Source organism: Hypomesus nipponensis, chromosome 5, assembly GCF_054491055.1.
Source record: "Hypomesus nipponensis isolate SF chromosome 5, ASM5449105v1, whole genome shotgun sequence".
Classification (NCBI taxonomy): domain Eukaryota; kingdom Metazoa; phylum Chordata; class Actinopteri; order Osmeriformes; family Osmeridae; genus Hypomesus; species Hypomesus nipponensis.
In genome coordinates this window covers 8,214,014-8,227,795 of record NC_140365.1, presented here as the reverse complement: position 1 = coordinate 8,227,795, position 13,782 = coordinate 8,214,014, and the positions used below count along the sequence as shown (strand labels likewise).

The 13,782-nt window shown below is 43.1% G+C and overlaps 2 protein-coding genes across 2 annotated transcripts; one reads left to right on the top strand and one right to left on the bottom strand.

Moving 5' to 3' along the window:
• Positions 1-553: 553 nt before the first annotated feature.
• Positions 554-3,793, bottom strand: zcchc10 (zinc finger, CCHC domain containing 10). The gene is made up of 5 exons (XM_084697713.1): positions 3,665-3,793; positions 2,357-2,446; positions 1,683-1,844; positions 1,195-1,239; positions 554-1,056 (listed from the first exon to the last, which is right to left on the bottom strand). Exons 2-5 carry the CDS (start codon positions 2,395-2,397, stop codon positions 834-836), a joined length of 471 nt encoding a protein of 156 aa, XP_084553839.1. The 5' UTR covers positions 2,398-2,446; positions 3,665-3,793; the 3' UTR covers positions 554-833.
• Positions 3,346-13,689, top strand: zswim7 (zinc finger, SWIM-type containing 7). The gene is made up of 5 exons (XM_084697714.1): positions 3,346-3,724; positions 4,259-4,280; positions 4,740-4,842; positions 11,485-11,589; positions 12,725-13,689. Exons 1-5 carry the CDS (start codon positions 3,652-3,654, stop codon positions 12,839-12,841), a joined length of 420 nt encoding a protein of 139 aa, XP_084553840.1. The 5' UTR covers positions 3,346-3,651; the 3' UTR covers positions 12,842-13,689.
• The last annotated feature ends 93 nt before the right edge of the window (positions 13,690-13,782 follow it).

The following is a 13,782-nucleotide window of genomic DNA, read 5'->3' as shown; positions in this document are numbered from 1 at the left end:
TGGGATTTTTCCGTCAGAAGGAATTGTAATTGTTCGTATTCTCATTCTAGTAATCTACTTTGCAAAATAACTAGTTTTCCTTCGTACATGTACATATGTATAGTATAATCAAATCAGATTCAAATTTTGGCAGTTTCCGTCACAAATGTCACGTTTATGTGAATCACTCCATGTCTCTGCATACTGCTTTAATGAAAAAAATATTTTAATGCAATGATACAAATCGACATACCATTCAGACGCCTTACTAAAAACTAATTATGCACTTCAGCTTAATAAGTCTTTTCAATATTCCAGAAATGAATAAACTTCAAAACATTTATTTTTTGAAATTCCAGTTACAATGTGCACTTAATTAAAATAAAAACGAATTTTCCATCAAAAATCAATTAGCTTATCATTTAAAGCATGACTTTACGGTAGAAAAATAAGCATTATGTCAATTGTATTAACTCAACTTTTCCATCAATGTGTGTAAAGCACTTCCATTTTTCTAGACCTAAGTTCCTAATTTGGGTAACGCAGAATATGACATCAAACTCAAAAGCAAGTATGACGCTGGACTCAATGTATTTATAAAGGTACAGGTAAGGGAAGGTACAAAAAGGCTGGACTGCTTGGCATATGTACACCAACCTGGCTCTGTCCAGAAAACACCCTCACCCCACATACTTGTTACTAAAGGTATCAGATAGATATAGACATGGTAGTGAAGGACAGTTGTAGCCTCTGCTTTGATGCAAGGTTAATATCTTCACAATGTTTATCAAGCTTATCCACACAAGAAGTCTAATAATACATTAAGCCAGATGAGGGGTTTCAGGAACTATCGTCTATTTCTTCTTTTTCTTCTTCTTTGGTGGGCCTTGGTCTGAGTCATTGTCACTATTTGAGCCAGAGTCTGAACTGGAACTTGAGGAGGAGGAGGAGCTGGAGCTGTCACTACTGCTGTCACTGTCATCATCCGAGGAACTGGAGGAGTCACTGCTGTCAGACGAGGAGTCACTAGAGGAACTGTCAGAATCACTACTGCTACTACTGCTGCTGTCTTTTGACCTGAAAACAAGCAACAAAACAGGCATGGTACAATTGAAGCTTTCTGAACCCCCAAAATATAGTCTGTTATACTATGAAATCCAAACAGTAGAAATGTTAACATTTCACAATAATGTCTAAAAAGAAGGCTGTAGTTACCTTTTCTTTTTTGTTTTTCTCTCAGAGGAGTCTTCTCTTCCAGGACTATAAATAGATGACAACATAATTTAGTGGATGAGAGATAAAATATTTTTAAGACAACCAACTTCTGTCAAAATGGAAAATGGCTCCTTCCATCTAGTTCCAAGTTATATCACAAGATGGCAGTATTTTACAGTTATAATTTTTTCCTTCATTTATTTGTCTGGACTTTTACATTTTCCAAGGCAACTGATGATGGATAGCCTGGCAACAAATACCTGTGGCATCTCATCTTTGTACATCTACAAGCTAGCATGAAAGTAATTTACTTAATTAACTATATCTATCAATATCCATATATAGGGATAGGGGCATACACTATCCCTTTATATTGTACAAGCATATTCAACACTGGCAGTCACGTATGGTGCCAGACTTAGCTGTAATGAACCATTCAATAAGAAACAGAGAATATTCCCAGGATTCGTTTCATGAAATAAGCTTACCCTGTAATGTTGGCTTGCTTATTCTCATTTTCTTTGAGTTTCTTTTTCATCTCTACTGTTCTTGATGGTCTATGAAGATATTTACGCTTTCCTGAACACTCATATGTCCAGTGGCCAAATTCCAAACACTTCTGACATCGCACATGTTGTTTATTTGCTTCCCTGAAATTAAAAGGACATTAAGACAATTTTAGTAAACACAAGGCTCTATTCAGACGTTAAACGTAAGTATTGTTGGTTATGATTTTTAAATGTTAACGCAAGGTCTTGTTACGATCACGGACTCATGTCCACATTCTAGACACGTCCCCCTAGACAGGCCCACTGCTAAATTGTAAAGTTATCTACTAGCTAGCTAGCAACAATGTGTTACGTTGTGACAGTATTATCTAGTTTCAAGCAGTTGACTGTATATAACTATGTAGTAAGCTAGATAAGTAATTGAAATTTGTTTGAATTCACAGCAACGCAGCGGGAATGCCTAATAGCATTTAGGCTAGCTCTAGCTAGTATCAAACATTAGCTACTCACACACTTGCTAACTTAATGTTGAGATTAACTTGTCGAAAGAGTATCGTTTGTAAATTACTTTAAAACACGTCCAAACACTATTGTGCAAATTAATACTATGTAGCACAACAACAAATGATGAAGAAACACATTTGAGAACTTACGCCTGTCGTCGGGCAATAATTCTGTGCATGGGAGTCGCCATTGCGCTTCACTTTCTTCTTCGTTGGTCTGCTGATGCAGATAGCACAGTTCTAGGCAGAGATGTTGATATCATAAATATTCCGCCTAAGCAAAGGGCTGGGTATCCTTCTGCACTTGCAAACGTTTAGGTGTTACCAAAGATTGTAAAAATTTAATGCTTCCACCTAGGATGAGCAGGGTGATGCTAGCCTCAATAAATAATTTCACTTCCGGTTGATTTCTTACAATAATTTCAAAATAAAGGTCAGGGGATTTTATTTGAACGTCAAAACGTAAAACCTCTTAACATTTCTACATGGGTATGGGAATCATTTTACTATCACATTCACTGATACAGATTTGTACAAAAAAAGTGTCTTTGGACATTTAGTCCAAATAAGTTAACTTTTGTCCATTAATTAGTTATGCTAATGAACTCTTGCGCCACATTAACATGGGGGGTGAAATGAATTCAGATGTCAGAATGTGTAATATAGGTGGTGTATATATAAACAATTACATGGCTATTGGAGGGTACTTACTATTATCTATCCATCTTTCATTAAAATCAGAGAGAAATTATTACAACTCTAAATATACCATATCTTTTCTGGTCAGGGGTCAGGGGGAAAACAGATTTGAGCTGTTTTGCCACACCTTCAAAATACACCTTTGGCTATGACATAGAGGAAGAGGTATGTCCAAATAGAGCCCATACGGACCCAGAAGAAACCAAACAAAAAGTAGACAATTTAAATTAACATCAAAGTTCAATTAGAAAACTGTAGTGGTGGTAGTTGTTCAAGTACTCCACCACATCAAGATAAAGGAAAAACAAATATTAGCTTTGATCTAGCCTTACTTTCTCTTCTTTTAAAAATGATCACCACTCCACCACTCAGTTAAAATACGTTTATTTTTATTTGTATGTGTCATCGGATTCTACGCTGCCATAATGATAACGTGGAGTAAATGTTGGCTGCATTCCCCCAGTCTTCTGATTGGTGATAAACTAATCCAACGTTCTGATTTTAATTAGGCCTATCCTTAATAGTGTGTTATTATCCTGTTCATGCTACTGTAATTATCGTGTACCATAGGTTATGTTTACTTTGAACCGGCCCCTAATATTTTAATACAAATAAAATATACTTTATTTTGAAAAGTTCTCAAGGACTCAACAGGAAAATAGACTCTCCATGCCGAGTTAATGACAAAGTTAACAAAAATGTCGTGCTAGCTAGTCTTTGGTTAGTGTTGTGGCCGTGAATGAGAGATGTCCTCATTACCTGCAGTGGCAGAGCAGCTTTTCCAAGATATTCAGAAAACGTTCCACGAAACGTCTCTAAGTAAGTAGCTAGTGATCAAATTACGTATTCATAAATGTGCATCCTATCGACTCGCTTAACTTATAACTCCGGAGAAAGGACTGTGTACTGGCCTTGCCAGTAGATGGTACTGTTGTGTTGCCTCACTAAGACAGATGCAGTAGGCCCCGTTACCTTAGTTACCAAGATCGAATCAAGACGTTTTCAAAGCTGATATTTCTGTTTATTGTTTCACTCTGACGTTTGGTTTAACAATAGCCGAAGCACACTGCGCCTTCTATAATGAACTTATCCCAATTACAACAAATGTCTGTTTTAGTGTTACCAAACTCCACAACCAGCTGGGGAGGAGCCACCAACCTGTAACAATATCTGTCAGTTATTCGTCATACTTCGCTAAGCCTGCTAAACCTACCTGATAATAAACAGGAAATTGCGAATGCATTTTCAATAACTCAATATCTCGTAATCTGTAAATGTGTTTACTAAGAACAACTAATAAAACTTAAGAACAAATTAAACCATTTTTTTTTCTCTCTACCTCTTTTTCGTCAGTTCCTGATGACCTGCTGATTGCGTAAGTATTCTCTCTTCTGTATATAAAGTCAAATTTCCACTTTATATTGTTTTTTCATTGACGCAAACGTTCACTTCAGTGACACTGAGTCAGTGTTTAATGTAAAAAGGTGGGCGTTTTATTTGGATGAAGGATGACAATGCCTTTATAGAAGTTGTTTCCCAGAACTAGGACAGCCTCTCCCAGACTTGCCCATGTTCGTGGGGCCTTCCATGAAGATCTTGTGGGTGATGTGGCTGGGAGTAAGGGACATTGGTGTCCCCTTCCTCTGTACCGGTCACTACCATTGTGATGACTAGGATGATTTGTCAAATCTCAAACCTGACTCCATGTCCTGTTTTACTTGAAAATACCACTTATCTCCATGTCTGTCTTGTATTTAGGCCAAACGCGGTTAGATAAAGTCCAGTTGGAATTGACCTCATGTTTTTAAAGTGCTCTCTCCCTCTCCTCCCCCAGCCTGAGGTTCGTGTTTGGGTCGTGTGCACTGCAGGCCCTGGACCTGGTTGACCAGCGCTCTGTAACCTGTGTCTCATCTCCCAGTGGAAGAAAAGCCTTCCAGGTCTGGTTCTCCTGACCCACACCATACTCACCCTCGAACACACACACCCATGTATGGCTCAAGCCACCTCGCCAATCCCAGTCGGCCAAACATTGACATTTACATTTATGCATTTAGCAGACGCTTTTATCCAAAGCGACTTCCAAGAGAGAGCTTTACAAAAGAGCATAGGTCACTGATCATAACAATGAGGTAGTCCCAAACAATGCAAGCAGCCAAAACATGAAGCATACATTGTGAAAAACTAAACAAGTGCCAAAGGGAAGACCCATAAGAGCATGCAGTTATACACGTTACAAATTAAAAAAACATTGAGTGAACAACTCTGACCAAATGCAGAATCCCTTTTGGAAAATAACTGCTAGCCTAGTTCTTGAGCTTCTTAACTGGTTCACTGACATTACTCCCTCTCGATGTGTAGTTATCTTACAGTTGACATACAATCTAACTTAAATGTTGCCCTTAAGACCCAAGGGAACTCCATCCTTCTAGGTATATTGCTGTAATTCCTGTTCAGTGCGGTTGTGGTCACTGTGACCCAAGTTTCCTGTAAACCTCTTCAGGAAGTCTTGGCGCAAACAGTTTTTTTGTGTAAAAGGAACTGAAAAAAACAATGAGCTCAAAAAGTGTATGGTTTCTGTTTGGGAAATAATTGTATGGTGCTTTCATTAATAGTTTAAATCAGTTTGGCCAAACGTTTTCTGATGTCTGTGTTTCCCTTTGAAAGGGAAATCAATGTGACTCTCACTGTACTGTGAAGCACTGGCAGAAGGCTTATTATTTAGAATTCAGTTTATTTCTTCAGTTTAAGTGGCAGGATGTTTTTCATCCAAGAAATTATAACCAGTAGGTACACAAAACCTTCACATGGCAGAGTTGATGATCCTCTAAGTGCTAAATAGAGTCCAGTGACAGTTTAATGAGCCTTTCTGGTCGTTCTTAGGAGATGGTTTTTGACCTTTTCACCTTTATAAGCAGGTTGGTATTGATGTGGTGACTGAGGTTGAAGCTACACAGTGACTGGCCAGTCTGAGGTTTTCTCCAAGCCGCGTCCTGCCTTTCCACTTTTAACTTTGTCCTCAAATGATTTAGTGGGCAGCCGGTTAAGTCATCAGTGAGTTATCTTCCAACATTTAAACCTTACTCAGACTGGTTCTTCAGTCTTCCGTACGACAAAATAAATAAACATGGTTTTTGAGAGTCATATCTTACTTCCTTTCTGGTTGGGATTTAAAATGGACTAGGCTATATTTCACAAGCAAAGCTTTTGTTTTCACCCATCTGTACCATCGAAAGATGTTTACATGAAGGCAAAGCATTTGGAGGTCTGAGTGAGTAGGCTATAGGACCGGATAAAGCTGTGGGTTTGGCTTACATGGATGCTGGGCTAACTGGGTCCTGGTTTAGGTTAGCGTGTCTTTAGTCAGGGTGACCATATTTGGGGAGAATCCTGTGATTCAGCTGCATTGGGCAATCTCATTCATTTAAGGTCTGGAAGGAAGAGCAGGCTGGATCCTTTTTATATTCCTTAAGCCTTTTCATTGTCAATTAGAGACGTTGAATATTTTCAATATCATGATGACACCTCTGCTTCTAAAGTCTCACTAAACATAATAATAATAATATTTATAATGCACTTTATATTTAACTTCAATCTCAAAGTGCTACAGGTTAAAAACAAGAAAGGGCGAAAATCATGTAGACCAAAAAAGAAAACGAGACAGAATAAAAGAGTCTATCAACCAAAGGCTCTGTTAAAAAGGTGGGTTTTGAGGCCACGTTTAAAAGCATCCACAGTCTGTGATGTCCTCAGGTGATCAGGGAGGGCATTCCACAGCCTGGGAACGACTGAGCAGAAAGCCCAAACGTCCATGGAACGCAGCTCAGTCCTTTTACATTTAGTCATTAAGCAGACGCTTTTATCCAGAGCGACTTACAGTAAGTACAGGGCCATTCCCCCGAGGCAAGTATGGTGAAGTGCCTTGCCCAAGGACACAACGCCATTTGGCACGGCCGGGAATCTAACTGGCTTACCATCACTGTTGGCAGGTAAAGTAACAGGCTTTTATTGGCTCCTAGTAATGGCAGTGGGAGACTGACCCAGCTACTTCTCTCTTTTATAAAGATTGTTTGACATAAACAAGGACTTGAGGGATGGAGCTCCTTTTCCACTCCCCTATTCCGTTCTTCTCTTCATCTGTCACTGTTAACACAAACGTGCCAAAAACAAACTGGACAGCAGTTATCTGACTCTGTAAACATTAGTCAATGTAACCCCCTTGCCTTCCGCAGTGATGTGAAGGATAAGTATGTAGTTGCAGTCTCCTCCATCATTTGGGATCACGTTGTCACCTCACCCCCTCCGAAAAAACATGGGTTGAATATTCTTTTGTACCACAGTTAGTGATTTAGCCTAGCCGACCAGCCAAGGAGTGTTCCTGCCTTTCCATTATTCTTACTTTTAGAATGATCCAAATATACATTTCCATTAAGCTCTCGTCTGTTCAAGATTCTACGAGAGGATATATCTATTGAAGTTGCACTCTCTTTTCTAGGGCCACATCGTCATCCTGTGTAACCATTGCATATTTCTGTCATTGTCATCCCAACAGCCCATATATCTGTCTCAAGGCTTTTAAGAATTCCAGGAAAAAAAAACTGCAGATGAGAATTTTACGGGAAGTTGGTTAGTAAGGCGGACGCAATATATTACACAAACACTTGAAATGACATTCGATGGAATACCGTCCTCTTCTGTATGGTAGTTCTGAGGAAGAGTCTGTGCGAGTTTGACTGGAAACCATGGCTCGTTTCCTGACATACTTGTGCACGTCTGCGTTCAACTAAGGGCCTTTCCTTGCTCCTCCAGCTTGATACTAGTTGTTTATCACACCTTGCTCATAGCTTCAGGTGACCTTTTCAGAATGAAAAGGGGGGGGGGGGTGTTGACGGTGTGCTCAGGCCACATGGAAAAGGTGAAACCAGTTTTTGGGAAGATGCTTTTTGAAAGGGCAATCCTAAACATTCATGGCTGAATAATCGATTTGATGGGCAAACTCTGAATTTGGAGAAAATGCTTTTGGTTTGTCTGTTCATCCTGTGTTCCCTCTACATGAGTCAAATGTATACCATCTACACACTCTCATGTTTCAACACAAAGATGAGTGACACATACTTAATCCCAGTTGTTCCTATCAACGTATGCGAAGGGTGTGTTACGCGCTGCCTCACCTGTTATGCTAATGCCTCCCTGCAAACTATAGATCAAGCCTGTCGTGAATTTAAGCCATTTAAACAGCCTTGTCCCCGTGACACCTGAACACCAGGTTGGGGACAAGTTGCACAAGCAGGTGTCACAAGATGACATTTTTGACACCCTCCATCCACAGCACCACACCCTCCAGTGGGCTGCAGTCACACTGTTCACTGGTCACCTCACAATCACATAGCTGTCACCATCCATCATGGTCATGTGTCTGTAGTCAACACCCTCCACCCCTCTCCCCCTCACACACACACCACCACCACCCCCACCGATAGCAACTGGCACCTCAATCATAACCACCCCCCTGCCACCCCCAGAGTGGAGTATGGGGTAACCCTGACCTTACCCACCCCACCCCCTGGGCCATTTAGAGGCAGTGCTGCTGCTTTGTGAGCCCCTGGTCCTGGCTGGTGGTTTATAGACAGCAGTGGCATCAGCCGATTTCAGAAGCATGTTATCATTCCATGGCCGCTGCTCTATAAACCGTACTTCCTGATGGAATGTAAGCAACTGTTCTCTTAGTGACCTTTAAAAAGTCTTTATAACACCGAGGACCACCTATGGCCCGCATACGTCTCTTCACGTCTGTGTATTAATATAAACACGTTTGCAGGTTCGTTTGACTCCTTTTAGCTCCCTGTTATGCGTTTCTGGATTGAAACATGTGGTGAAATGTCAGGAACGGTTTGTACCAAGTTGTGAAACGCTGCTCATCCTCCGCTCTGTTGAAAGAAGCAAAGCGTGACTGAAACCGAAAAGGCTTTGACGTCTGTGCTTTGTGTTTGGTAAGACGAGTCTCTGATAAGGGGAGCCCAGACAGGTGGAAATATTTCCCTCTATATGAAAACATCAAAACAATTGAGCACACAGCTCTTGGGGGCTCTTGGGGACATGACTTCCCGCAAAATTCAATTTTCTGCAAAAGCTGGCCACAACTCTGGAGCTCAGAGACTCAAGTTGTGGCTCTCCAAACCTCTTACCGTCGGACCCGTCCAGCCTGCCCTGTGAGTAGTCCCACGAGGGCCAGTTTTCGTAACAGGACTGAAGCCAGATGTCTGCTTCTAGGAGACCCAGATTCTGGTTTTATCATCGACAGAGACTGAGAGATATCTCCAGATTTACAGTCGGCCTTTGGATGCCGCTCCGTAGCTCCTGGATATCTGCCAGTGCTGTGGAAGGACTCCGTCAGTGAAAGAGAGAGGGGTTTTTGTGCGGGCCGGCACGCTGCTTTGTGGTCGCAGCTATGGTACTGGTGCATGCCAGCTTGGGGGACAAAAAATAAAGAATTCCCCCTGATGTGAGCTGGTTTTCAATGACTTAGTCTTCAGAAGTTGGAAGCAGCTCTCCTTGGTTTCTCCCACGACATAGCTCCCCTTGTGGAACAAGAAAAGGTCATTCTCCACCAACGGTGTGACTTCCGTCTAGGCTCTGGATTGAGATGTTGTTAGTCAGCAGAGGAGCGATCTAATACTACACAAGAATAATGGCCTCATCAAAGACGTGAAGGTACGGTGATCAGTATCAAAGTGTCTCTGAAGCGTAGATACATAGATAGATAGATATAGTTAACCTAAACACGTAAACAGACAGAATAATATAAGATGATGTAATGATGAATGAGCGAAGGCGGGAGAGAGCACATTGTGATGGGGAAGTCAGTCGAGCAGTACGGAAAAGGACAGGCTACAACAGCCGCATCACAAACGAGACAGCATTCTAGTTCATTCCCATGATGATCATGGCAGCTCTCAATCTGGCCCAGACAGACAAGTTCCTAGAAGACCCGGGGCCCTATATGAGTCTGGTCTTGACCTAGGCATCCGGTCTTCCCTTCCATTGGCTTTAAATATCACATGACCCAGGAGACCTTCTCCAGCAATGGCCATGTAGGAACCCAACAGCTGCACTGTTGGTGTACACAGTGACCCCCACGGTGTACACCATGCCACACATAAAAGACCAACCTTCACTAATGCGAGTCAGTACGGTATTAATTAAATATTAATCGTATTAAAATATGTCAGGTGCTATCCCAAACCAGACAGGCCACAGTAAACCTAGTCAACAACATTATGTGCATAAAAAATGGATCTTTAACTTTGGAGGGTTTTGATCCCACGATGATTGAATGTCTGCTACAAAATGCTTGTTGTTACTAATTTATTGGTCTGTCTGCAAAAATTGCTAAAGCTTTTGCTGATGTAGTTCTTGTTCTTTTGTTTCTTTTTTCAGTTTTTTTGTTTTTTTGTTTTTAAATGTATGATCACATACAAAATAAACGTATAATAATACGTAATAATAAAATTATTATTATGCAATCAGTGGAATAGTATGAATATAGCGATGCAGGACATGCTATACCGTTTTAATGATGCCATGCTGATTGGGATTAGCGCGCACATGGTAAATCCTTCAGTTTGTCCCATATCCGCGGCTAGCCTGTCGTCTGCCTTGCCAGGCTCTCTGCTCTGTCCTGCGCCACCAGCTCACCTCCTTGGTATTGTCCCTGCCGTGATTCATTCATAATGACGTGTCACTTTTTTACAAATGAGGTGTTTTATTTTTGTAGGTCACAGCCAATGTAATTTAGCCCGACTACGTGACTGAGAATTTGTCACCCGCTGGAAATAATGGGCCTGTTCTGACTTCTTGGGAGGCATTAGTTATGTTGGCACGGCTGACTAATCTTTAGACCTAATATCCCTGCGTGTCATGTGCTGAAGAGCTGAAGTTTAAAAGAGTGCTGCACAGCGGGGAAAGGGTTCTCGTTGAGTAGAGCGCAAGTTCTTATCACCAAAACCTATTGTATACAATGTGTATCGTATACAAGTCAGCACTAAAGCACTGCACAGGTGAACAACCTCACCTTCAAACCAGTTCTGTCAAACGACCTGTTTATTATTAAAAGAGGAACGGAGGGAGGGGCGTCGGGGGGTACCACTAATGTGCGTTCCTGGCGGCGAGGGTTTGTGGGACGTGTCGAGGCAGGTTGGAGGACCTCAGGAGATGAGATGAGCTTGTTTCCCTTCATTCCTCTCCATCGACCCCACTTTCCCTTTCCTGTCTGCTCCTCTGCCGTACTGTGTTGCAGGTGAAAGGTCGAGCTCTGATCTGTCAGGAGGATATAGTACCAGCACCGACAGCATTCTCATCCTTCTGATGCAGTGTAATGATCTAGAACTGTAAGGGCAGAGCACAAGCTAGATACATATTTACCACTCTTACCATGCTGTGGCCTGGAATCAGTATTTGGCCTGTTATGCTTTTTCAAGCAAAGCCTATTCCATTCAGGCACAACCTTAAACGTGCATGAATCCACATGGCATTGTGCTGGTCCTGTTCTGCCTCTGACTGGGTCCGTGTGTCGTCCGTCCCAGGTGCTGGGGGGATCAGGGAAGCTGTACACCTGCTTCATCTCCTGTCACTTCTGTCCCTGTCCGGCCTTCGCCTACACAGTGCTCAGGAGGAACGAGAGCCTGCTGGTGAGCACCGTCACACACACACACACACACACACACACACACACACACACACAGGGGTGGCCACAGAACACACTCAGGCCCCATTTGCCCCCTCGCGCCCCCACCCCCCTCCCCAGAATAGGCCTGTTTGTCCTGAACAGAACAGACATATTTGAGTCTGCTCTTTGGGAGGGTCTCACCTCTACCCTGCCATTTGTATCTTTTTGATTTTTCGCTACAAGAGAACTTCTGGGTCAACCCTGGATATCAGCATGACCGAGTCCCCAGAGGAAGAGGCTAAAATCAGCCTGAGAAACCCAGAGCTGCAACCGACCCAGAAGACCCTCTCCTTTTGCTTCGGCAGAACATAAATCCAATTTCTCTCGAACGTTTTCCTAAAGACCCAACTACGTTTCCCAATATTCTTCATTTACTTGCATGGTCTATCCAGCAGCGGTGGTATGTGTTTCGGGAACAGGTTTTGGGTCCGAAACGTATTCCCATCTATCCTAGATAAGAGTCATAAACCAAAGCCATAAGCCCCTAAAGCGCCATAGACTCAGATTCCATTAACCATGTTACTGCCCCCCTCACCCCCTCCAATCCCCCCCCCCCTTCCCTCTCTTCCAGGGCACACTGGGTTGATTTAGCCAGACTAGGGTCTCACTCCCCACCCCTCCAGAAGTAGGGCATGTGTTGCCTGCTGTTGGACTGCTGGGGTTTTCCCCATGCAGGCTATGGTTTGTTGCTGACTGGCCTGCTACAGCCTGTTCTCTCCTCTAGCTGAGAGAATCAGCGTACTCACTGCATTCTGCTCTGCACCCTCTTTGCCCTCCCGTCGTTTTAGTTCAGTGAACTGCATCTGCATGAATAATGTGAATACACACTTGTGTTGTGGCGGACCATTCATTTTTAATGGACGTAATAACGACTTGTAGAAAACAAGGATATTACCCGAGATGATGGCATCCATCGAGATGATGGCGATAAGCTTCGGCACAAACTAGTTTAAACTTGCGCTCACACAAAATCCCACACACGTACTGTACTTTGGTTGTGAATTTGTCCGGATCAGTCACTAACCCTCGCTGTCTCTACCACTCACACATTGTGCTTTGGAGACAGCCTAACAGCATTCTTCTCTTCGCTCTGGCAGTGTAAGCACATTCTGGCGGCCTACCTGAGCCAGGCCATGGGAGTGTCCCGGCTGGAGGTCTTGTCTGACCAACAGATGTCCCTCATCCTGTCTGGGGGAGCTGGCCCAGAGCCCTAGTCCTCCAAACTGCTGCTGTACATGCAGGACTGACCTACCACACATGCAGGACTGACCTACCACACATGGAGGACTGACTTATCACACATGGAGGACTGACCTACCACACATGCAGGACTGACCTACCACACATGGAGGACTGACCTACCACACATGGAGGACTGACCTACCACACATGCAGGACTGACCTACCACACATGGAGGACTGACCTACCACACATGCAGGACTGACCTACCACACATGCAGGACTGACCTACCACACATGGAGGACTGACCTACCACACATGGAGGACTGACCTATCACACATGGAGGACTGACCTACCACACATGCAGGACTGACCTACCACACATGGAGGACTGACCTACCACACATGCAGGACTGACCTATCACACATGGAGGACTGACCTATCACACATGGAGGACTGACCTACCACACATGCAGGACTGACCTATCACACATGGAGGACTGACCTATCACACATGGAGGACTGACCTATCACACATGGAGGACTGACCTACCACACATGCAGGACTGACCTATCACACGTGCAGGACTGACAATGGATGGTGGACGTGATGGCCCCCTCTCATCGGGCTTATGTGAAGACGTCAGAGAACGATGGGAACGCTGCTGCTGGGCTTGTACATTTCTGAACTGGTCTCTCAGACTCTTGCAGATGTTTTGTTTCTTGTGTTGTTCCGAGTGTTATGTTCTTGGTCATTGGCCAAAGAGTGTACGTGCATCTGTTTCACCGAGTGTGTGGTACAATATCGCGTTTCCTCTAATCTGAACTCAAGTCTGTCACTTTGTCCATAGGGAACAATAAAATTATATAAAAACCTAAGCGTGTTTCTCTGGAATGACATGTATTTCCCAAGCATGCATGTCACTTTAGTTGGATTTGGCTGGTACAGCTTGTGAAAGACTGTCAACAATA